We start from the raw sequence: 26,766 nt of genomic DNA on the forward strand, positions 1-26,766 counted from the left end.
ACTTTCTTTCCACTGTAAGTAATGAGAAATTTTGTTAGATTAAATTGACCTTTTATCAATAGCTTTTATATGAACTTGGTTTGGTTTCAATATCTTAGACTCACTAGTTTAAGACCATCGGTTAAGAGAATGACATCGTCTATCACACAACGCCTTAAATGGAGCCATTTTATTAAATTATTGTTATTAGAAAACTTAGCCAAAGGTAAGTACGCTTCTAGTGTACCTCTGAAATAAATAACACAAACTCTCAATATGATCTGTACAATAGTTCAGACTATCTATTATCCATAAATGAAATTCAGTACAAAATTTAACTCGTGTACCAATGCTTCTGGCAAATATTTTTAAAAGCGTGAAGAGGATATGATCCCCTACCAAAGGTAATAGACACTGTAACCACAAAAGTGGAAAAATTTCATTCACTTACATTTTCAAATACTTCTCCCATTGTATGTAGTGTGGTATAATAAATAGTGAGGTTGTAAAAGCTCTTAAATTATTCTATATTTCTAACTGTTTGAGGTAGCACAATCACCAAGTCTATACTAACACTTTAAAATTTTCAATCTGGAATCTCATTCTATTTTGGTACGCTAGTAGGTAAATACTAAGCCTTAACAATCTAAACGGATAGAAACAAAGATGCAACATCCCTTTTTTGTCCTTTTGCTCTGATACAATTGGTTTAGGTCACAATACATTTTAATGGTCCAATATACAAAATATAAAAGTTATAGATTTCTGCACGTATAGCTCGTCTCTAGACATCTACATCTGGTGCACATAAACTATTATTTCTTTAAAAGAAAATACCATCACTATCCATACCATACCCTTGTCTTATTCATTATAACCTCCATTTGATATTTACACCTTTGCTCATTCTTGTATTAGGTGGCCTTGATTTATTTCAGCAATGAAAACTTGATTTGAGAACAAGACATTTATGTCATTGAATTTCTCATACTAACCTTCATATCTATGTTCTCAAGTCTGTGCACCCTTTTCTTTAGCCAAAAGGTCTCCTTACTTAAGCTATATAAGCCAACCAGCCCCAGAATTTTCTTCTTAAGGCGTCTACCGCAACATTTTTCTTCCTCGAATGGCATCGAATAGTAAAACTCTATAGTCATTGAGTAGTTCAGAAACTGATTGAAATTTAAGAATTAAATCTTTCTACTGGAAAGTAAATTTCAGGCTCTAGTGGTCATAAATTTCATTAGTTACATTGCATAAATAGTGCCTCTAAATCTTAGAGCAAATTCAATGTATTCATCTTTAGATTATGAGTGGGGGTAAGTTTTTTTTTCTACGTATTCAACTATTTTGGAGCACAGGTTGACTATTAGACATGAGAACACATCCCAATCCAACAAACAAAACATCAGAAAGCTCCATAAATCCTCCAGAACCTGAGGGTAGATTAAAACTCATTTAGTGGTAAACACATCTTGAGCTTCAGAAAGCTCAACTCACATTCTGCCATCTTCTAAGATCGTATTTATTTTTTTCTACTAACTTGATTGGTTACACTATTATTCTATAGAAGTCCTTCATAACACATTTTTCATAGATTGGCAAGCACAAAAAACTGTTCTTAAATGCTCATGTCCTTTCAGGATCTACCATAATCTCATCATTATATAAAGCATGCCCAAAAAGTATCACTATAAAAAAATTCACATTTGAAGAATTTATACTAAAGATAATGTTCTTGCAATGTCTGAAACACAATTTTGTAATGATCCTTGTGTTTTTCCTAGGAGCGCTGGTACACCAGAGTGTAATCTTATTCATTTAACACCGAAAACAAATCAAATGAAAAACATCTTGACCAATAATTCATTTAGTGCAAGAGAGTACCTAAAGCATTGATGAGTACGATCACAAGGTATAATGTATGTATTGAGTTCTAAATTCTATTTTAACAAATATCTTTCTCTGATTTTAAGCTTACGATAATCGACCATCCACCAAATTTTGAAAATGAAGTGGCCTCCTATACCTTATCAAAATATATTCTATATAGAGCAATGGTTACTTATTATGTATCATCATGTAGTAAATGCACACTTCCAAGGACTTGTCTTTCTGTTTCACGAAGAATATCATTGTACAATGTAGCAGTATGCTCTATAAATAAAACTTTTCATCTGTATTGTTCCTTTTGCTACTTCAACTTTGTTGGTGTTATGGAATAATGAAGTATTAATCTGAGTTGAGTGTAGGTGCCAAATCAATACCAAAATCAATTTATCTTACAATGAACAATCTTGGTGAATTCTTAAGAAATTCTACCAAGATTGACACTCTTCCCAACCTTAAATGTCTAACTTGTGTAAGTCTTTTACTATTAGTGAGGAATCTAAACTTTTCTTTTGTAACTATTGAGCCAACATAAATTATATTACTCTGCCTGTTCTGGAACCTACATTCTTTGTAGGACTAAACTGGCCTCATTGAGTACCCCGGGCATAATCTTTGCATAATAATCAGGGGTAGCATGGCAAGGAGATAATTAATTTGCACCCATTAGCATAATGGATCATATCATGTATAATAATCTCAACTAGGGTATCTTTTCTCTTAACTCAGTTTGACAAGCTTGATATATATATATATATATATATATATATATATATATATATATATGTTTCAACTAATAGAGAATCTCCCACTAGAATGACTACTATAAAGTCATGTAATAGCCCATGTTATTCTTGATTTCTAACTCTGATCCATATAAAATTTTCCACATATTATTATTTTTCAACTTGAATGTATCCTTAGTTGCACGCTTATAACTTTACCTATTTCAAATTTCTTTAGCAATATCAACTATCTTCGAGTAGGCTAAGCCTTTTCATGAAGAGTTACTGTCTTGCTTAAGGGGCTAACCCTGAAATGCTTCATTAGAGAATAAGTAGGGATCCACTACAACATTTTAGTGCTATTTCCACTCTTGTAAAGTGTGGCCTAAAATAGCAGAAAGTATGACCTTTGATCAAAGGCTACACTTTCGGTCTTTAGGCAACCTTTTTTGGGTGGCCTAAAGAGGTATAACCTTTGATCAAAGGCCACGCTTTTCAAGTGTTGCCATATCAGCTGCCTTAAAAAAGCATGACCATTAAGGTATAAAAGCCACGCTTTGTAGCTTGTTATTGGCAACACTTTTATTTGATAAAGCTACACTTACAAGTGTTGCCCTGGTTTTACTATTGGGCACGCTTTACAAGCATACCCTTTTGTAGCACCTCTATAACAACGCTTAAAAATGTTGCCTTTGTTTTACTATCGGGCATGCTTCACAGGCGTAGCCTTTTGTAGCACCTCTATAACAACACTTCAAAAATGTGGCCTTTTCTTTATTACTAGCCACACTTCAAAATCGTAGCCTTTTATACATCCTCTATGACAACACTTATAAAGTGTAAGCATGTTTTAGCCACACTTTTGAAGTGTAGCAATATCGTCGAAAATTTGATAGTTCAAGCTACATTTTACAGAAATGGATTTAGGCATATAAATATCAGTACGTAATTTCTAATTGAAAAATAATTATTTCTGATCGAAATGTATACATCACTAAGCATATTACATAAACATACATACATACATACATACATATATACATATATATATATCATACACCAATAATAAATAATTTAAGTGAATAGATTTAATTTAAAAAAAACATGTCTTTTGCATACTAATTAGAAAACAACAAAATAAAAATTTGTACCAAGTTTCACACAAAACCAAATGTGTACAAAAGTATATCAAAATATTTCAAAAATTCTTCATCATTCACTTCAATCTAGATCAAATTGAGTTCTGGTGCCCACCATTCAAATTTGATCCCCCGCATTGATCCTACACGTTCAAAATGAAACAAACAATTAGAAGTAAAATTATTCTCAACAGCAACATCATACCCAGTAAATTCCCACCAAGTGGTTCAAAGATGATAATTTTCGAACTCACAAAAATGTTCCTAACATAAGAGACCATCTCAAAGCCAGACAAGAACCGTTGAAAATATTAGACTAATGAAAATCTTGTATAATGGGAACATAACAAAAACTCAGTTGAGAAATAATCTTAGAATCACTTTTACCCATACACAATGAGTGTGAGATCAATCTCAAATAGGGGAATCAATTCTCAGGTCTCAAATAGGCCTTGATTCAATAGAAAATATAGCAAGGGTTGGGGGTACAAGGGATTACAATCAAAGGTATCAATCATTGAGCAATAGAGCATTAGTTATTAACCCTTTGTAGTGATGACCATGGTATGCACAAATAACATAGGACTGAGTACTACCTGTATCTCCAAGAAAAAATTTTCACACTATTTCAAAATTGCCACCTAAGGGAATTCTTGAGCAATAGAGCAAAGAAGAATTATGAGACAGAAGCCAAAGAATCTAGGCAATTAGAAAAAACCAAACCACCTTGATAAATATAAGATATAGAATAGTCATTAAGCCTTCTAAATCAATAAATTTAGTTACTATTATCTGATAACCTATTGGGATACAACAATAATGTCATTAAGAGTTCCAATTGAGCTCTATAATGAAGCGCATAACAGATGATAAACATAAAAGCCTTACCAAGTCAATCCGACCAAAACTAGATTTTTGGATGTTGCTAGCACAGTGACTTGTTATGTTAATAACTAACACTTGAAGTAGAGGGTTTTATCCATATTTATGGATTAGATTCAAGTTGAGCACATCTAAGTTATAAGACTAATTTGGTTAGACCAAACTCACAACTTAACTAGTCTCTGCTCTTTAAGGAACTCAAGACTAATTTGGTTAGACCAAACTCAAAACTTGACTAGTCTCTGCTCTTTAAAGAACTCAAACATAATAAACAACTTAATAACTTTTAATCAACTTGTACAAAATTTATAATTTTTTTAGATAGCTAAAAGAAGTGTCCTATCAAACCAACTATAGACTCCAGTATAATGTTTTTAGGCATACCAATACTTGCCACTAGTTGTCATTACATCAATTACACTCTTAATCTCCTTTTTAGATTTCATGCTCAACAAATATACAAATATTTTTTCAATTTTGAATGAGAAAGTATGTGAATTCAAAATTTTTTTAATTCATTCAATCAAGTTAAAAGTTTAGGATTTAAGTTTCTTATGAATTTATAAGATAAAGTACCTTTTCATGAACCAAAGCATGAGCTGAGCCAGAAGAAATTGAAAGAATTTTTCCTTTTACATCTTGTGCATTACTCGCATCAGGTGAAGGAATCTTAGATCCGTCACTCCCTAGTATATCTTAAAAATTCAATCCAGGATTATTTTGCACCAATTGACTAAATATTTATCGCATTTCTTCTCTCATTTCACTTATAATTTCATCTTTCATAGAAGTGACTTCATTAGCATGCTTTTGCTTAAGCTCGTTTATTTCCTCATCTTTTGTCATAGAAGTTGTTGTTAGTGATCTACCATAACCTCTAATTCGACCAGGCTTCTCCTTTCCAAATACTGTCGTGAATGCATTATCTATTTTTTCCCAGAATTTTGATGATTTTGAAGTTCAGACTGTCAAAAAAGTAAAACAACAACTTTCAAGAGATAAAATTTATATGCCAGCATAGTAGGTTCAGTAAAAATTGATTCATAACAATAGACACATGATAAATGGAACAAAATAAAAAAAAAAGTGCAACTCTGAAGACTATTTTAATGAAAGTAAATCGACAATGTGAAACTAGACACTTGAACACTTCAAGAATGCCCCAAACTTATTGAAAATCTACCTTATTGAAGTGTGCCAGCATAGTAGGTTCAGTGAAGAGCCTACTTCTTTGGACTGCATATAAACCCATAGCAAGTGTACTCGAGTTGATTGTGTTGGATCTTGTTCAAAAGAATAAAAATTTAATGAGAAACTACTTGTCACCATACCAACTGGAAATTTCACTAGAAACAATTGAAAGACTAATCCACTGTCGGTTTATAGATGAACTGTACTAGCATTTGTAATGCACAAAAACAAATGAGTAGTGAAAGAGTATGTATAAAGGATTAAACATCTACATATATGTCATCATAGTCTTGTATTATGCTCACCAAATATAAACTTAGTTGCAGTCAAAACCAATTACTTACTATTGCAATTTAGATTTCTGACTGAACTTCTTTTCTCACCTTTGTACTAGTTGCAACAAATATTTCAGCCTTTGATAGTTGCTCATTATTTTCTTTTGTCCCACACTACAAACTATATCAAATTAAAGTAAAAACAAATATCAATATGTTATAACAAAGTAAAAAAGAAATTGAAAAATAGTTTTTTTTTAAAAGTGTCTACTAAATATTACCAAAGCCATGCGTACTCTTCCAAAATTAACAGGTCCCATTCAATATCTCCACTTTTATTTTTTCCTATTTTGAGAATTTATCTCTCTCAAGGCCTAAAAAAGAGAACATACATTAAATATTCAAAATATATCAAGAGTAGATATGCATTAGTTTAATCTCACTTCAATATTTGGATGCTTCCTATACTCGATCAACTGACGTAACTAACAGCTGGAATGCCAATGGGATGTTTTGCTAGCATTTCTTCAATAGTAAGTTTTTTATCAAAACATTTCGATTTAACTTCATTTTTGCGTCACCTCCAAGCATTATGAAGACCATGCATCACCAACTTCTGTCCTTTCTTTAGAATCAGGAATTTTGACTATACAAAATAAATATATTAAGCTTTGGTTAGTAATAAACATAATATATGTACAATCTCAAATGTGAATTTTTCTTACATTGACGTAATCCCAAATGCATTTTTTATTTTCATCTGAAACATCATGCCAACTAGTGTACATCAAGGTGATAAATCTGGGATTCCTTGCAACTGTTCCTACGAAGTTGCTTAAATTAGAAACTGCCTTTTTCAGTTGGTCCCACTTCTTGTCCTAATTCAAATGCCACCACCTCTCTTTCTTCTAAAGTTCTTGGATGAATTTTCTTTCATGTTGTTTGTCCTCGAACATTTTTCTTCTATGTCACTCCTACATTAATATAACAGCCCAAAAATAAGAAAAAAATACAATGAGTAATAAAATTATAGGATTCAAGACATACCATTTGTACCACAATCAACATTCATATCCTCATCACTATTTAACCACCCATCCTCAACAATTTCTTTTTGTTCCACAGGATTATCCAATCGCTTATTATGTTCATCTAGATCTTTAGTGGGAAGAAATCTAACACCATCTGTTGTGTCAATATCATGTTCTTTTTCACCACTTATGTGTATCCCTTTTTTATAGAAACTGATCAAGACTACTTGATGGTAGGACTGACTTCCTCTTCACCTATTTACAATTTTCTAGCTCTTTAATGGCATTTTGTTTCTCCTATTCAACTTGTGATCTTCCAATGATATCTAAAGTATTAACATCAACCTTTGAAAATCCTTTGAACATAAAGTTGTGCATAAGTAATTTAACTTATCTCTTTTTAATGGGCTCTCCATATTGAGGTTGAAATAATCATTGTTTGTTTTGTTCTTTTCCAATGATCATATTTGAAGCATTAATCTCTTTCCTTGAGGATGATTGGATCATCGACGTGTGAACAAGAAATATACTCTTTCATTGCTGTGCAATGGACTCCTCAAGATTTTTTTATGTGTCATTGGCGCCCAAGCTTTCCTAATTTTATCATTGTGTTCTTTTGTAAGTTGTCCTCTCCTAATCTTATATTCCTTGACTAGTTCAACACTTGAATGGTATTGAGTATCAAAATTCATATTCTTCAGAGGACTTTTAGCTTTGTTTGGATTTGAAACTTTTTTCTTTAGAGTTGTTGTCTGTTTCATTCTTACTAGCTGCAAATAGAGGCAGAGAGTATTAGTTTTACACAAATAGCATAAACTTAGCCTTACCAACATAAGTACATAGAATAAAGAGTAGAGGCCCACTACCAGTTTTGAGGATATGGCCAGTTTAACAAAAGTAGATAAAGAGATACAGGAAAGTGTCCAAGCAATATAGACAGAAAATATAATATGACAGTATCACCAGTTATTAGCTAAATGACATGTCTAAGCTAAATATGATGATCAAAACTAATTAAAAGATTGTTTATCTAAGCTCGAAGGAGGCGCACTGAATAGTCTCAAGGAGGTTAAGGAAGAAAATGCAAATATATATGTCTCAATGGCACAACATTATATATCTCTTTGTTTATTAATCTATGATGAATGGACAAATATCTGGTGAACAAAAGAGAAGTGCATGGCCATCGACATTTCTCAAGGATAGGCTTAACTCGATGAAAAGGTGCAGCATCCAAAAAGAATGCTTTGTTTTGTCTACTAGACTACCCTATTTACACCCTAAACTTATCTACTTGTGGTTGATCCTTATTTAAGATATTTTCAAAAATCTACATGAATACTATATACATAGTGAATACTCACCCCCCCCCTTATTTTTAGTCCTAGTAATGCACAAATCAACAAAAAGTCTAACTTTGAGGATCCAATGATTAGATATAATACCATGGAACATAATCTTTGGCTCAATTTTTAATAACAATTGTAATTATAGTAAACAAAGTCCTTAATAGAATGTCATTTGAGATGTTGATATTGTGTTTTGCCAAAACATATATTAAGAACTGAATCTTTCTCCTTACTATCTAACCATTCTTTGCATTTATCCAACTGAATACCTGGTTCTTTCTTAGGACTACTAGTACTACTTGTTACATTATTATTTTCCATAAATAGTATTTGTCCTATTGCTCATATTGGTATATATAACTTCCTTCTAAAATACATCAACCTATTCTTTTCAAACTGCTCATTTGTATTAAACAAAACCCCATATGAGTTCTTCCAAAGTGAAAGGTTTTTCAGCTGGAAAACTGAATAAGGATCATTGCCATTAGCTATAGCAAGACTAGGTGACAATTGTATGACATGAAATTTTCCAGCTTCTTGAGAATCAGGCAATATAAACTCAAGTTTATTAGTATGTCTATGAGGTAAATTAAGCCACATAGAGTAATAACAAGCTAATACAAAACTACCAACAACACCAAAATAAATAGTATGTAATATACTAAATTCGTGAGGTACCTTAGCTGACCATCCAAAAAAGAAATCTTATATAACACAAATAGGTAGTGCTTAACTGAAAAATCTAATCTTTAACTCAACAAGTTGACTCAGTATTTTCTTGAAGCTGGGATCAAGTGAAGGGGAAACTTCAAGAAGTTAGAGTTCAAGATTGTATGGTAAAGAATCATTGGTCTCGGTAGTTCGTGGAAGGCAATGTTAAGTACTATCAAAGGGTATTTCAAGAAAGTGAATTGAGAGAGGTTGTTGTTTTTTGTTATTGATGATTTGAGTTTCTTGATGTTTAATGGTGTGCTTATGAATGTGTTTTAATAACCTTTTTGTGTTATTTTGGAAGCTAGAAAGAGCAGATGTAGGAGGAAACATAAACAGTAAACACATATATACACAAAAACAAAAATCCATAAACATAACAGTCCCAATTCCAACTGCCCAAAATCTAAATACACATATAGTCATAATAGTAAACAGAAACATTTACACTGAGTCACATGCTCACAGTAGATGTAAATTGGCAAATCAACACATAGGTAAACGGTAAATTGGTATTTCACATTTCACATCCGATCAACAGTTAACACAACTATTATTTCTAAGAAATCTCCAGAGAAAAGAATAAGTGAAGGGATAAATGAAGGTATACCTGTTTAGTATCACAGAGCTGCCTCAAAATTCGTTGGTCTGCTATTTTTCAAATGACCAGTACCTGATAATAATAGAATAAAATAGGTATTTAGGAAACATCAGTGTAGGGTACAACTAGAAAAGGTCATTAACTAAAATATATAACTACATCATACTAAGAGTAAGCAAACACTATGGGATTATTAATTCAATAATAACCAGGCTCATGAAAGAAGCCAATAGGATACTTAAAGATTGTCATAATATAATGTGACTGTACATTAAATATCCAAAAAAGCCAAAAAATACATAAAGATTGTAAATCATCTCAATGTTTCTACACATTAGATGTCTAAAAGTGTTTTTACCGGCAAATAGTCAAACAACAGAAAGAATAAGCTAACATTAACGGACATCAAAAAAATAACAAAGTCATGGTTCATCCTCAAAATCAACATCGTCTTTAGGCTCATCTTCAAACTCCTCTTCATACTCTTCTTCATACACATCTTCAGACTCGTCTTCAGACTCATTGTGATGCTCAACTTTAAGTTGTTGAGCAAGAAATCCTTCGACATCCACATCAATAATTGTTTTTGGAACATCATACCTTATTAAGAAAACTTCACCATAATCATCTGGTATAGATGGGACCATAAACTATCCAGAAGGCTCATTTTCATAACTTTCTGTTAGAATCAACCTGGTCAATTATGTTAAACAGGTCTCTCGAAATAGTTTTCAAAATATAATGTCTATTTTGATCATATGGATCTTGCACATAGAAGCACTGGTGTACTTGAGAAGCTAGCACAAAAGGTTCTTCCAAAGACAACTTCTTGTTTAAGTAGACGTAAGTAAGGCCATAAGTATATTTTTCAACATCATACTAGTCACACTTGAATAAAACAAGCTTAAAATGTCCATAATAGTCTAACTCTAGTATATCAACTATTTTACCATAATAAGTCAAATCTTTATGAACTAGATTTTTATCCTTTGAGCTTGCAAATATTGTGGTTGAGGAAACTAACGTAACACCACCATTTTATGTTTTGCGCCTTGAATTATGTTGCCTAATTTTGAATCTATATCCATTAATGAGATACCTAGAATATCTTTTAGTAACTGCATTTGGTCCTCTAGAAAATTCTTTTATCAGATCAGGCACATCATCTTGCAAAGCATGAGTTACAAACTATTCAGAGAAGTTTTGACTATGAATCTTAGCCTTGCTCTATTTTGATCTTTATGGCTGTCTATTTAGCTCAAGTTCATTCTCTCAACACCATAAGTATTATTATTCATTAGAATAATAAATCAAAAAAGATAAAAACTATTAGTAAAAAGAAAATACTATAAGTGATTAAAGTACCTAATATACTCTTGAACTTTATCACAATTGGCCAATAAGTATGCATGTGCTTGATTCAGTGATTTGTTATCTAAAACAATAGCTGTATTTTTGTTTACTTCTAAAGGACAACCTTTGCAAGGGAACAAAGATAAAGTATGTGCATCACCTGAGCCATACTCATCATAATTTCGAGGACATTTATTAAATCTAGTACGTACGCCCCATGCGAATATCTAGAGCATAAAGTTAAACACTCTTCAACTAGATATGCCTCTTCTACAGATCCTTTTGGACAATTTCTATTCCAGACATATGATTTAAATGTACACATATCTCTTTCTAAGGGATATATCCATCAATTCTAAACTGGACCTTCTAACCTCGCCTCATTATCCAAATGAATAGGCAAATGAATCATTATATTAAAAATGTAGGAGGAAAAATTTGCTCCAACCGATTTATTGTTTTTGTGATCTCAACTTTTAAGCAATTTATTTACTCCTTTGTGATTATCTTTTAAACCTAAATGACGAAAGAAGTAACTCAAACAAATCAAAGGAATATCAACATGATCAGGAAGGATGTTTTTAATATTGGCAGCAAGTACTGTAACATGAAATGAGCATCATGAGTCTTATAACCAGATACTTTTCTTTCATCTAGTTGCACACACTTAGACATGTTGGAGGCACTACCATCAGGTAGCTTTGCTGTCTTTAAGACTCCACAAAAATTGATTTTTCTCCATTAGTTATTGAGAAGCATGCTTTTGCAATCTTGATTCTCTTTCCATCTGTGGTATTTTTTGATGAAGGCTCTTCCTAATTTCCATCTCTTTCAAATCATAACGAGCCTTTGTATGATCTTTTGTTGTGCCAAACATAGCCAAAAGAGTTTCAATTATAGCATCAACTATGTTCTTTTCTATATGCATCACATCACGTTTGTTGGGCAGCAGATTGTGCTCCCAACAAGGTAATTAAAAAAGATTGACCTTTTTTCCATGGGCCATCATTTTTTATATTTGTCTTCTTCTCAAACATATTGTTTATGTTTAGTAAGTTGTTAAGCACATCAGTTCCGTTTAACAAATGTGGAGGAGGTCTAAATTTAGTTTTTCCATTGAAAGATCTTTTATTAGATATCCACGAATGATCCATGGGTAGAAAAACATAATGATCCATATAACACATCTTTATACTATGTTTAAGATAGCAAGAATTACTGCCATAATTACAACAAGGGCAAGCCAGCTTTTCTTTTGTACTCCAACCAGATAACATAGAATATGCAGGGAAGTAAATGATTGTCCATATAAGAATTGCTCTTATTTGGAAGGTTTTCTTCCTTGAAGTATCATATGTTTCAACACATGTCTACCACAATAAATTAACTCATCAATCAATGGCTGCAAATAAATGTCAATGTCATTTCCAGGCAAAAGAGGCCCAAGAATAAGTAAAGAAAGCATAGAATACTTTGGTTTCATGCACACCTAAGGTAGAAAATTATACACATTCATCATAACTGGCCATTTGATATAAGATATACTCATGGTCCGAAATGGATTGAATCCATCAGTTGACAAGCCAAGTCTCACATTACGAGAATCTAGTGCAAAATCTAGACACAAGTTATCAAAATATTTCCATGCTTGTCCATCAGTGGGGTGCCTTAGGTTTCCATCTTTAGAACGCTCCTCGTCATGCTACCTCAATGAATATGCTATCTTTGAGCACATAAATATCCTTTTGAGTTTAGGAACTAATGAAAAATATCTTAAAACTTTTGCTAGAACACGATGAGGTTTTTTAGAAGGCCCAAAAACCTTATAATCTACTTCAGGAGATCTAATAAATCAAGAAACTTCTGAAAACATGACACGATTCATCATCCTTATGGTCATTCCTAAACAACATACAATCATTAGGACAAGCATGAATTTTCTCATAATCAAGACCGAGATCCTTGACCATAGACTTGGTTTTATTGTAGGATTGAGGAATGTTCAACTCTGGAATTGCCTTTTTTAATAATTCTAAAAGAGAAGTAAATGATTTATTGTTCCATCCATGTATACACTTTAATAAATATAAATGGATTGTGAATGATAATATAGAAAATCCTTTACAATCGGGATATAGCTCTTGGCTTGCCTAATCACTAACTTCTTGGCATATTCATCTAGACCTTTATAAAGTCCTTTAGCTTGTACAACATGTATAAATTAATCATTCAACAACCCCTCAATATCATCATTCGAGACATCCATATGATCATCACCATTCAAATCAATTTCCCATTCCCCGTGATTGATCCATCTTTTTTAACCATTAACAAATCCATGAGCTATTAGATGATTATACACTATATCCCGTTGAGTCCAATGGACATTACAACATTTATCACATGGGTACTGAGCTTTTTCATCTTGAGGATCTCCATAAGTGTAAGCAAAATCCAAGAAAGATTTAACACCCTTTCCATACTCATCACTATACCTAGGTCAATCCATCTAATCCTTGGACAAAATATTTGTATTCCTAAAGAAATTCAACATTAAAATTTGATCTCATAACATACCAAAGCATTACTTACTTACTAGTAAATTCTAAAAGCCATGAGTAAGTTATCATAATTACGTGTTGGTTGATGATGAGAATTTATTACCTAGTCATGGCACTTGTGCTAAGCTGAACCCAAGCTTAAATCAGCCTATTTAGATCTTTCTGAATGTCCTAACAAAAAGTAAGTAAAATTAATAAGTGATAGTAACAAAGTGTAAGACCCCACAAATCCTAGTCATTTTGGTCCTTTATAGCAGTCAAAAGAGGTCCCAGACTTAGAATTGTTTTAACCTTTATAATAGGCTGATCTTATTTTTGATCTTTACAACCTTAAAATGTCAATTTTTAAGTCGATTCATGATAAGGGATGCCAATATATCACCTCAGGTAAGTTTTGGATTTTTTGAACGTTGTTAGGTGCTTAATTGGATGTCCAAAATAGTGAGTCGATGTAATCTCAGCGCGATGCATTGGCTATTGTGTCAACCCCATAGACGCGATGCGTTAGCTACAGCGTCGGTGGGTAAAGTCTTCAATGCAATTTCCAGTAAGCCAATGCGATCATGACGTATTGCATTGGCCATTGCATTGATACCATCAATGGGGCGCGTTGGGTATCGCATCACAGGGCAGTTTTACTCATTAAAAATCCAAATTTCCAAGGGCAATTATGTCCATTTCCCCTCAACCAATTCAGCTAAAACACGGGATTAAGCCCCCAAAATGGCAAAATTTTTCTTTATGCTCAAAATCCTCTTAAGAACAAATCCTAGTTCATCAAGCTCAAGATTTAAGTCCAAAGAATTCACCACAATTCTCAAGAAATAATCAATTAAGGTATGGTAGGTATTCATCCTTGGGTTTCGTTCCATCCTTGGAGTTTAAGAACCCCTTTTAAATGTACAAGTTTATTGATTTCATGAATTACATGTTTGAATTGGATTGTGTTCATGTATGTAGTGTTGTATGGTTTTCAAATCTAGATTCATAAAATTCTCAAGTGAATTAATTAGCAAGTAAGTAGAATCATGTGATCCTCATGTTAAATCCTTGAATTTGCAAGTTGAATGCTATAGCCATGATGTTTATATCTTGATGATTTCTATGTGCATTAAGTATGCTCCCCAAGTATTTGATAGAATGCCTATGTAAATTGAGTAGTAAATTCATGACATGTTATCATATGGTCCCATTCATGTACAAGTTCATACCTCTCAAATGTTTGAAAAAATATCTAAATGAATGCATGGTGGACAAGTAACTAATCTAATGCCTTTAAGATTTTCTCATGTTTTACTATTGATGCTATCAAGTCCTGGGGGTATTCAATACCCAAAAATCTAGCTATCTACCTAGAAATAAAGTAGCTATAGATTATTCTTAGCAACATCACAAATAGTAGTACTCAGTTAGTTACAGATCTCAGTGAACTCAGTCTAGTTCAGTTAGTCAAAATGATCAGTAATAGTTTAGTCAAGCCTATATAATATAGTGATTAGTTCAGTGTCTACTCAATTGGGAGTAGGATTCAGCACTGAGCGAACCCAGGGATGGGGGCACTCCTTCCAGCAGAGGGTTTGACCCTTAGTAGCAGTCCCTACATTATAGAACCACATAACTAGCGTAGGGTAAGTTGTCTTCCTACATATTAGGGTTGACACAACTATATATATATTTCATGATTCTTCCTGCCAGATTAAGGTTGACACAACATTGTTAGTATCCCTTGGCAAGGTGCTAACACCCTTCCAACTGGGGTCATATATTAGACCCCAACTCAATTTATAATTGGGGTATGTCGGTTAGATAAACACCCCTACAGTTACAGTTTTAGTATTCAGTACATAGTAATTAGCATTCAGTCTCAAAATTTAGTGAAGAACTCAGATATTTCTATAGAACTATGGCTATCAGTTATCAGTTACTTAGCCATCAAAATTTAGTACTTCAGTATCAGTCTAAACCTCAGTCATCAGTATTTAGTTACCAGAACTCAGTACTTCAGTTTCAGTCTAATTCAGACAAAAGGTTATATGTACAATATTACATAGTTATCTTGATCAGTCGTTATAGTTTTGCATGCACTCTTATTCAGTTATTTCATGATGTTCATTCAGTTAGTTATCATCTCATTAATATGAAACCATGTATATCAGCCTACCTCACTTAGTATATAAGTATATTCAAAGTACTAACGCATACTATTTTTTGTGCTATGATGTCTTATATCATAGGTTTAAATGAACGAGCCCCTGAATGTTCCTAGCAGCTCAGGTTAGCAGCTGCAGTTATAGTAGTGAGTCCTCATATTTCGAGGATAGAGTTATTCATTTTAGAATTCCAGTAGTTTTGTATGTTCTGTAGTCAGAGTTAGTTGGGGACTTATCCCATCAAATTCATATTCAGATAGTTAGAGGCTTTTGGACTAGACTATATCAGAAAGATGTTTAGTGTTTTTAGTATTATTATTAGTATGCTGTATTTGTTTTCAGTTTATGAACCTTGTGGTAATTTTAGCCTAACTTCTGCATATATTTTAACTATTATTATTATTCAGTGCTCACAGCAGGTACCAATCATGGGTTAACTTGTGGCCCTTCAGGATTGTAAGCACATGTGATGCCTAGGGTGTAGTCTCGGGGTGTTACAAACTTTATATTAGAGCTTATAGTTCAATAGATTCCTAGGGAGTCTAAAATTCGCATCAAGTAGAGCTTTGTGCATGGGTGTGTAGCATGCCACACTTATGGATAAAAGGCTATGAGGCATTTTTAGGAAAACTTCTCTTCTTTTAGTATTCATGTTATGTGAGTGAGAATAAGCTCAAGTTAAACTCTCTATCTAATCCAAGCTTCCCTTCTGTTTGCAAAATATGCCTCCCAAAAAGACTAATAGAAGAAGAACTAGAAACCAGCTAGTACCTCCGCTCATTCGGGTAGATCCCCTGGATGAGCATATTTTTCATGCACAATTCAGAGCAGTTTTCACCACTCTAGCTCATTCTGTAGCATCCCAGAATAAACACCCAGCTACTATTCAGGCCAACCCAGTGGCCAATACTACTGTAGCTAGAATTTAGGACTTCATTCAAATGAATCCTCCATCATTTTTGGGGTCCAAGTCTGAAGAGAACCCACAGGAATTCTTTGACATGGTACAGAAAGTAACAAATATTATGGGGTAACCACTAGTGAGAGTGCTGAGTTAGCTGCATTTCAGTTACAGGATGTAGCACATACATGGTTTAAGTAGTGAAAGGCAGATAGGGCCACAGATGCAGGGCCTATAGAATGAGAGGAGTTTGCTACTACCTTTCTAGATAATTTTTTCCTGTTGGAGTTGAGGGAAGCTAAGGTTTTAAAGTTTATTAACCTGAACAGGGTAACACAAAAGTGAAGAAGTATTCTCTCAAGTATTCTTAGGTAGCCAAATATGGTTCTCATGTGGTAGCTGATAGCAGGTCTAAGATGAGTAAGTTTGTGTTTGGTGTGTCTGATAGTATGGTCAAGAAGTGTAGGACCGCAATGCTGATAAGGAGATAGACTTGTCTAGGTTGATGGTCCATGCTCAACAGAAAGAAAAGCAGAAGACTAAGGAGAAAGAGAGGGAGAGCAAGAGGTCTAGAATAAGTAGCTTTAACTTCACTTAGCCTAAGTCATAGGGTGGTAATCATTCTCAGTTATGCCCTAAATCTTTAGTTCTGGCTCCGTCCTTAGCCATTGCTCCAGTGCCTAAGTTCAAAAATTATAATATGGATAGGGCGCCAGGCTCTAAATCTGAGGCTAATGTTAGTAGTGCCCGAACATGTCCTCTTTTTTAAAAGTGTGGCAAAAATTATCAGGGTGTTTGTAGAGCTGGCAGTGATGTATGTTTCATATGTGGCAAGCCAGGCTATAGGATTAGAGAGTGTCCTCAGGTGGGTTCATAGAGTCAGCATAATCATCCCCCAGGTCAGTCCGATCACCCATCTCAACAGGATGCTGCTTCTAGTGCCACCAGTGGGCAATGCCCAAATAGGATCTATGCACTTCAGTCTCGACAGGATTAGGAAAGGTCTCCTGATGTGGTCACTAGTACGTTATAGGTTTACCATTTGTATGTTTATGCTTTTCTAGATCCAGGAGCTTCTTTGTCCTTTGTAACTCCTTATATAGCTGTTGACTTTGGAGTCAGTCTTGAAATTGTAACAGAGCCTTTCTCAGTCTTTACCCTAGTGGGTAAATCTATCATTACCCAAAGGGTATACAAGAACTATTTGGTTATGGAATCTTAAAAAATTACTTCTGCAGACTTAGTAGGGTGAGAGATGACAGATTTTGACATCATTCTTGGTATGGATTGGCTTCATTAATTCTATGATTTAGTTGACTATAGAAAAAGAGTTGTCTATTTTTAGTTGCCGAATGAAACTGTCCTAGAATGGAGGGCTAGCACTTCAGCACTTAGGGGTCAGCTTATTTCCTACCTTAGGATGAGAAAAATGATATCTAAGGGGCGCATCTATCATGTTGTTCGGGTTAAAGACTCTAGTTCTGAGACCCCTAATCTTGAGTCAGTTTCAGTAGCATGTGAATTTTCAGATGTGTTTCCTGAAGATCTTTCTAGAGTTACTCCCAAAAGAGAAATTGACTTTGGAATTGACCTTCTTTTAGATACTTAGCTAATATCTATTCCGCCATACAAAATGGCTCTAGCTAAACTTAAAGAATTAAAAGAATAGTAGAAGGATCTCCTAGATAAGGGGTTCATCAAGCCTAGTATTTCCCCGTGGGGATCACCAGTTTTATTCGTGCATAAGAAAGATGGTTTTCTCATAATGTGTATTGACTACCGTCGTTTGAACAAAGTTACAGTCAAGAACAAGTATCCACTTCCTAGAACGATGACTTGTTTGACCAACTTTAGGGTGTCAGTTACTTTTCTAAGATAGACTTCATATCAGTCTATCATTAGCTCAGAGTCAGAAAATGTGACATTTTGAAAATGACTTTCAAAACTTGGTATGGTCATTTCAAATTTTTAGTCATGTCATTTGGTCTTACTAATGCCCCAGAAACTTTCATGGACTTGATAAATCGCGTGTTTAAGAAGTACTTGAACATGTTCATCATAGTCTTCATTGATGATATTCTTGTCTATTCCAGCAGTAAAAATGATCATGAAAACTATTTCAGAATAGTATTACATATGCTTAGAGCCCATCATTGTTCACTAAATTCAGTAAGTACAAATTTTGGGTAAGGTCAGTAGCTTTACTTGGTCATATAGTATCTGATGATGGCATTAGAGTTGATCTTTAAAAGACCAGAACAGTGAGAAACTGGCCCATGTCTATCTCTCCATCAGATATCAGGAGTTTCTTAGATTTGGTTGGCTATTACTGATGGTTTGTTGAAGGATTTTCATCTATTGCATCCCCCATGTACATATTGACTCAGAAGAAAGTCAAATTCCGGTGGTCAAATTCTTGTGAGAAGAGTTTTTAGTAGTTGAAGACTCGACTCACTACAACCCCACGGGTTTGTTGTGTATTGTGATACTTTCAGAGTTGGTTTGGGGTGTGTTTTGATGCAGAGAGGTAAGGTCATAGCCTATTCCTATAGACAGCTTAAGCCCTATCAAAAGAATTATCCCACCCATGATCTTGAGTTAGCAGCTGTAGTATTTTTCTTTGAGATTTAGAGGCGATATTTGTATGGGGTACATGTTGATATGGTCACAGACTATAAAAGTTTGCAGTATGTATTTTCTTAGAAAGACTTGAACTTATGTCAGAGAAGGTGGTTAGAGTTGTTGAATGAATTTTCCTACCAGATTAGGGTTGACACAACATTGTTAGTATTTCTTGGAAAGGTGCTAACACCCTTCCAACTGAGGTCAGAGATTAGACCCCAAGTCAGTTTGTAATCGGGGTATGTCAGTTAGATGAACACTCCCACAATTATAAATTTAGTAACCAGTATTCAGTCCATTTAAGCAATCAATAACATTTATTATTTTCACTTGAACACTTTAAGAATGCCCCAAACCCATTAAAAATCTACCCTATTGAAGTATGGCAGCATAGTTGGTTCAATAAAGAGTCTACTGCTTTGGACTGCATATAAAGTATTGTAAAAATCTAACATAGTAGGTTCAAGTAGGGTACTAGTTCCCTCCTAATCGTGTAAGAATCAACACTTTACCTCAAAGGGAGATATATGTTGTGGATCTACTCTTCATTCGGGTCTAGTGGCGTATGCAAAATTTGTTCAAATGGTGTTATTTTGATAGTACATGAGTTTGGTTTTGAGGATTTTACTGAGGCTTTACGCCATCAAAAACTAATGTTTGCAGTAGTTTTTGAGTAGTGTTAGTTTATTTTATGTACATATTTTTGAAATTACTATCTATATAGAGACAAAACTGAGAAAAATATTATGTGTGTAGACATATATAAATCACTTTGTGTAACAAAAGTTGTCAATTGTCTATCCACGTGAATCTTGTCTTAGCACAAATAGATGCATCATTTCTAGCTTGACTTTTTCTACCCCTTATTCAGAAGAATAACAATACTATGCATAAGGAATTAGATCTAGAATATTTGTTCTGGAACATGAGAGATATGTAATAATGTTACTAAATGTCTTTCTTCAGGGCTGTGCAAAAATCTTTTAAGTTAAGAGATATGTAGTACAGACCAAAGATAGTGTTATTAGTATTTATCTAAAAGAAAAATAAAGGAAAAACCAATGGTTAGCTAATGACCCTCTAAATTACTTCTTCATCTAATGACCCTCCAAATTTCTCCGCTACATCAGCTAAACTACCACCTATTATATACTTTAGAAAAAGAATCAACTTTCTTTTACCATTTGCTTCAAAAAACGAAATTTTACCAATGAATTTGACAATATGGGGTGAATCCAAATTCTCAAGAATTTCAACTTAATTTTAGACACTTAAGTCCTTCTGATTTTGCAGATTTTAACATGAATAGTCCTCCGTTTGCCTTGTCCATGGCTTAATTAATACTCCTAAATGATCCTGATCCAATCTCTTTACCTTTCAACCACTTATTATGCCAAGGACATGAACATTTGGAAAATGGAGCCATATCTTTTTCCTCACTTTATTGTGTGCACTTAAGATCAAATTATCTATCCCTTTATTATAAAGGATAGACAATATAAAGCAAAACAAAAAGATACATAAAACACTTCAAATATGATAAAAGTCAAAGACAGATTACAACTACAAACTTTCGAGGATAGACAAGTAATACCATCAAACAAGCCAATGCAAATTCACATGCTATGTACAAGGAGTAGTGATTTTATTTGGTACCATCAATAAACTGACAAAGAAGAACTAGGTATACTCTGTGCGAGGTGACAAAATAGTGTGTCTATAATAACAATAATTAGAGATTGAGGTTGAACTTGTGATATACAGTGCACAGAAAATATGCCTACATTTGGTAGTTCAATTTCAGAGGTGCATGTAGATTAGCTTTTTCTAGTTTAGATGCCATCAAATTTTCAAACACAAATTTTTATGTTAATCTGCACAAAGTTTCCCCAGCTGACAAGGATATCCTAAAAATGCACTAAATCATCACCTTAAAGAAGAAAAGGCATAGCAAATATGGTGTCTCACTTATTTCAAACATCAAACTGAAGAAGTACCATATTAAATTTCCTGAAATGTCTAAAAAAATGGGCGGGGAATTGATTGCAGGTATGATTCAGCTTACTGGTTGTTATTTGGGTCAGTGTGAAGGTGATTGGAGTAATGGAGACTGTGTGAACTGTGTGAAAAATGGTGCTGCTAAAGCTAAAACAGAATGTGGGAACTCGATTTCTGCACAAATTTATATGCAACAATGATATATTAGTGAGGATATCTATTTTTCTCGGACTCTGCACTCAAACTCTACTCACCTGTATCCTTAAATCCAATTTTCCTGTTCTCAAAAAACAACTTAGAGCAGAAACAGGTAGACATATGTTCTATAATTATCGCTTATATAAGTAATGTAGGCAACCCATCCAAAGTATATAATAACAACAATAACAACAAACCCAGTGTATTCCCACTTGGTGGGGTCTGTGGCGGGTAGGATATACGCAGTCCATACCTCTAGCTCTGAAGAAGTAGAAAGGCTGTTTCCGATAGACCCCCGGCTCAAGACACGCGGTACCACACAAACATAGTAAAGCACAGCACAAGGTTACAAGATTACATAACATAAATACGGCACTCATAAGTAATATAAAACAGAGGAAAGCACACAGATTCATAATAAAACATGGGACACGGACTCCTAACAGGAATAAACCCCCACCAAGTAGTTCCCTATACTAGCGACTCAGACTGGCCCTAGTCCACTGCTCTGATTCGCGTCCTCCAGACCTTCCTATCTAGGGTCATGTCCTCGGTGAGCTGTAACTGCTCCATGTCTCGCCTAATCACCTCACCCCAGTACTTCTTCGGCCTACCCCTACCCCGCTTAAACCCATCCAACGCTAGCCTCTCACACCTACGGACCGGGGCATCCATGCCCCTCCTCTTCACGTGTCCGAACCATCTCAATTGGGCTTCCCGCATCTTGCACTCCACTGGTGTCACACCAACCTTCTCCCGGATGTTCTCATTCCGAACTCTATCCCCTCTAGTCAGCCCACACATCCAGCACAACATCCGCATTTCTGCCACCCTCATCTTTTGGGTGTGGGAGTTCTTAACTGGCCAACACTCCGCTCCATACAACATGGCCGGACAGACTACCGCCCTGTAGAATTTGCCTTTAAGCTTAGGCGGCACCTTCTTATCACACAGCACCCCCGATGCGAGCCTCCACTTCATCCACCCCGCCCCAATACGGTGCGAGACATCCTCGTCAATCTCACCGTTACTCTGGATCACGGACCCGAGATACTTGAAACTCTCCCTCTTACCTACCTCCTGTGATTCCAGCTTCACTACTACCTCATTCTCCCGCCTCCCGTCATTAAACTTGCATTCCACATACTCTGTCTTGCTTCTGCTCACCCTGAACCCTTTAGACTCAAGGGTTTGCCTCCACACCTCTAATTTGTCACTCACACCCCCTCGAGTCTCATCTATCAGAACTACATCATCTGCAAAAAGCATACACCACGGCACCTCCCCTTGAATACGCCCGTCAACACATCCATCACCACTGCAAACAAAAAGGGACTAAGAGTAGATCCCTGATGCAACCCTGTCCGGACCGTGAAATGCTCTGAGTCTCCTCCCGCCGTCCTTACCTTAGTTTTCTCTCCATTATACATATCCTTGATTGCTCTGATATATGCCAGCGGTACTCCACTCACCTCCAAGCATCTCCAAAGCACCTCCCTGGGGACTTTGTCATAAGCCTTCTCCAGGTCGATAAACACCATGTGCAGGTCCTTCTTCCTTTCCCTATACTGTTCCACCAGCCTCAGTACCAGGTGAATTGCCTCCGTCGTCGAGCGGACAGGCATAAATCCAAACTGGTTTTCTGAAATAGACACTATCCATCTTAGCCTCACCTCGACCACTCTCTCCCAGATCTTCATAGAGTGACTCAATAACTTAATCCCCCTATAGTTGTTGCAACTCTGGATGTCCCCCTTATTCTTATAGAGAGGTATCATGGTGCTCCACCTCCAAGCCTCGGGCATCTTTGCCGTCTTGAAGATTTCATTAAACAATCCCGTCAACCACCTAAGACCAGCCTCTCCAACAAACTTCCAAAACTCGACTGGTATCTCATCCGGTCCCGTCGCCCTACCCCTACGCATTCTGCGAACAGCCTGTCTAACCTCTTCTACCTTAAAACATCTACAATAGCTAAAATCCCGACACTCCTCTGAGTGCTCCAGTTCCCCTAACACAATAGCTCTATCCCCTTCGTCATTCAAGAGCCTATGAAAGTACGACTGCCATCTATTCTTAATGTGGCCGTCCTCCACCAACACTCTACCGTCCTCCCCCTTAATGCACCTCACCTGATCGAGGTCACGACCCTTTCTCTCCCTAGCCTTAGCGAGTCTAAACAACTTTTTCTCCCCTCCCTTCCCCTGTAACCCTGCATACAGGCTCTCAAAGGCGGCCGTCTTAGCTGCCGTGACTGCTGACTTAGCCTCCTTCCTCGCTAGCTTGTACTCTTTCCTGTTTACCCGCTTCTCCTCTTCGTCCTTACTCTCCACCAACTTGGCATACGCCGCTTTCTTGGTCCCCACTTTCTTCTCCACCTCTTCATTCCACCACCAATCCCCCTGATGGTGCCCAGCCCGGCCCCTAGAAACCCCCAACACCTCACTTGCATTCTCCCTAATGCACCTAGCCGCCCTATCCCACATACTATCCACGTCTCCCCTACACTCCCACACCCCCATTCCCTCCAACTTCTCCCCTATCTCCCATGCATTCACTGGCGTCAAGCCGCCCCACTTAATTCTAGGTCTACACTCCCTGCTCCTTCTCTTTCTATTCTTCTTTATACCCAAATCCATAACCAAGAGCCTATGCTGGGTCGAAAGATTCTCACTTGGGATGACCTTACAATCCTTACACCACGCCCTATCCCCTTTCCTAAGCAACAAAAAGTCAATCTGGGTCCTGGCTACCGCGCTTCGAAAGGTGATCAGGTGCTCGTCCTTCTTCGGGAAGCCCGAGTTCACCACTACCAGCCCAAAGGACCTCGCAAACTCCAATAGGGTAGCCCCCTCTTCATTTCTCTCCCCAAAACCAAAACCACCATGCACATCACCAAAGCCTCCCGATAGCGCCCCGATGTGCCCGTTGAAATCTCCTGCTACAACAATCTTCTCCGAGCTGGGCACGCCTCTCACCACCTCCTCCAAGGCCTCCCAAACCGCATCTTCTCCTCCCCCTCCGATCCCACTTGCGGCGCATAGGCACTACACACGTTTAGGGTAAACCCCCGAATGACCAACTTAATAGTCATCAACCTATCGTTGACCCTCTTCACCTCTACTACCTGACCTCTAAGCTCTTCATCCACTAAGATGCCAACTCCATTCCTACACCTCTCGCTCTCAGAGTACCACAGCTTGTAACCATCCACATCCCTAGCCTTAGACCCTACCCACTTGGTCTCCTGAACACACGCAATGTTGATCCTCCTCTTCCTAAGGGTCTTCACAAGCTCTATGGACTTGCCCTGCAGGGTCCCTATATTCCAAGACCCAACCCTCAGCCTACCGTCACTACCCGCACGCCCTCCACTACTCCCCCCGCGGCCAAACCTTGGCCTCCCTCCCACTCCCGCCCTTTCCTCATCCCCCGCCCCCCACCACGGCCCCCTGCCCCAACCCCCTCGGACATGACCCTATCCTCCCATTACTGCCCACAGCCACAACTAGACGAAAGTATAAGAGAATATAAAGATAATATAAAGGTATAAAGACATAAACGATGGTAATAGCAAAGCAGCAGCAAGTAATACAAGGCTCACACAAATTCAAAGAAATACTCCAGCAACCAAACTATACTCAATTACTAGTATAATACGAAGAATGAAAGAATGCAGAATGAAGAATGAAATAAGCAAAGGTTAGAAGTCACCAGATTTCGCTTGTAGACCAAGCCGGCAACCAAGCCCTGCGTTGACTTGCTGCCGGGGGATTTCGCTGCTGAGATGGATCTGCGGCTGCTGTCGATCGAGCGGCGGTTGTGGTAAAAGACCGAGCTTCGGCTGTTGGACTGTTGTACCGGCGTCGGAGAAGGGGGGATGGGGGTGGGGGTGGGGGTCTGGACAGAGAAGGGTGGGGGTGGGGGTACAGTGGGGGGGCGAGGAACCGGCGTTCGGCAATGGGGGTCGGCGTCGGTGACCGGCGGTCGGGATCGGGGGTCGGGTCGGGTCAGCGCCGTAGGTCGGCGACGGCGATGGGGCCGGAGACCGGGGCGCGGGAGAGAGAGAGGGTAGGGAGAGAGAGAAAGTCGTTCGGCCGGCGACGACGGTTCGACGCCGGGGACCGGTGGTCGGGTCGGGTCGGCGCCGATGGTCGGTGACGGCGCCGAAGGCCGTGGACCGGGGTGAGGCGTGAGAGAGAGAGAGGGGCTAGGGAGAGAGAGAGCCGTTAGAGGCTAGAGAGGCAAGTAATCGAGACAAAAAAAAAAGATAAATATCGACGATAGGATAGGGACTAACTGGACACTAGATATTTCTGTGTGGCCTAACGCAACAACATAATTACTTCCATACTATAAAGCATCCACAACACAATATAAATACATCAGGTTTTTGTCAATTTCTACCAGAAACAGTAAACACAAAATCTGTAAACACATTTGGTGGACATTGTGTAAACACAAAATCTATAAACACAAAATCGTAGTCTCACACAGAAACAAAAATAGTCACATATATATACACAAAAAAAAAATATCTGTAAACACAAAATACTAAATTTTAGAGTTTGCTCGTATAACATAAAACCTTACATCTCCTTTGCAAGAAGATGATACAGCTTATGTGAGTCTATAGAAAGTTTGTATATCTCCTCACGAGACTAATGATTTACCTTAATGTGAAACTTCTCGATATAAATTTTAACTAATTATCCTTAATATGATATAGGACACTAATTGAGAAACAAAGACCAAAATTGATAATTTCAACTAACCAAAATTTACTAGTGAAATTTAAAAGAAAATGTACAAGATAGACTCACTACTAGACTTCTTGTATCCACAATCTTTTTGGTCAAAAAATGGAGATTGAATATCACCTTTTGGCTGAAAATTCCTCACTGGTGGTTGCCCTTCCTCTCCCTTTGCCGGTGGTTGCCCTTACTCGCCCTTCGCTGGTGGTTTCCCTTCCTTACCGACAACATCTTTGCCTTCTTTACCTGACAGTTTACTTCGATAGTGTATCAGTACTATTCGATGTTGGAGAGAATTTGGTTCACTATTTGACCATAGGTTAATTAATTTTGGAACCTTACTGTTTGTGAAATTATATTCGGGGTAATTAGAAAAGCATAGGGTTGTAGATTTATTTGGGTAATTAAAAATTAGAGGTAAATATAATATTTTAGTTTTAATATTGGAGGAAATAT

General features: G+C 36.6%; 1 protein-coding gene across 1 annotated transcript; it reads right to left on the bottom strand.

The window, feature by feature from the left end:
- Window positions 1-10,195: 10,195 nt before the first annotated feature.
- On the bottom strand, window positions 10,196-25,908 carry LOC107844387 (vegetative cell wall protein gp1-like). The gene is made up of 3 exons (XM_047397723.1): window positions 25,903-25,908; window positions 25,271-25,792; window positions 10,196-10,423 (listed from the first exon to the last, which is right to left on the bottom strand). Exons 1-3 carry the CDS (start codon window positions 25,906-25,908, stop codon window positions 10,196-10,198), a joined length of 756 nt encoding a protein of 251 aa, XP_047253679.1.
- Between the last annotated feature and the right edge of the window lie 858 nt (window positions 25,909-26,766).

Source organism: Capsicum annuum, chromosome 10, assembly GCF_002878395.1.
Source record: "Capsicum annuum cultivar UCD-10X-F1 chromosome 10, UCD10Xv1.1, whole genome shotgun sequence".
NCBI classification, from domain to species: Eukaryota; Viridiplantae; Streptophyta; class Magnoliopsida; order Solanales; family Solanaceae; genus Capsicum; species Capsicum annuum.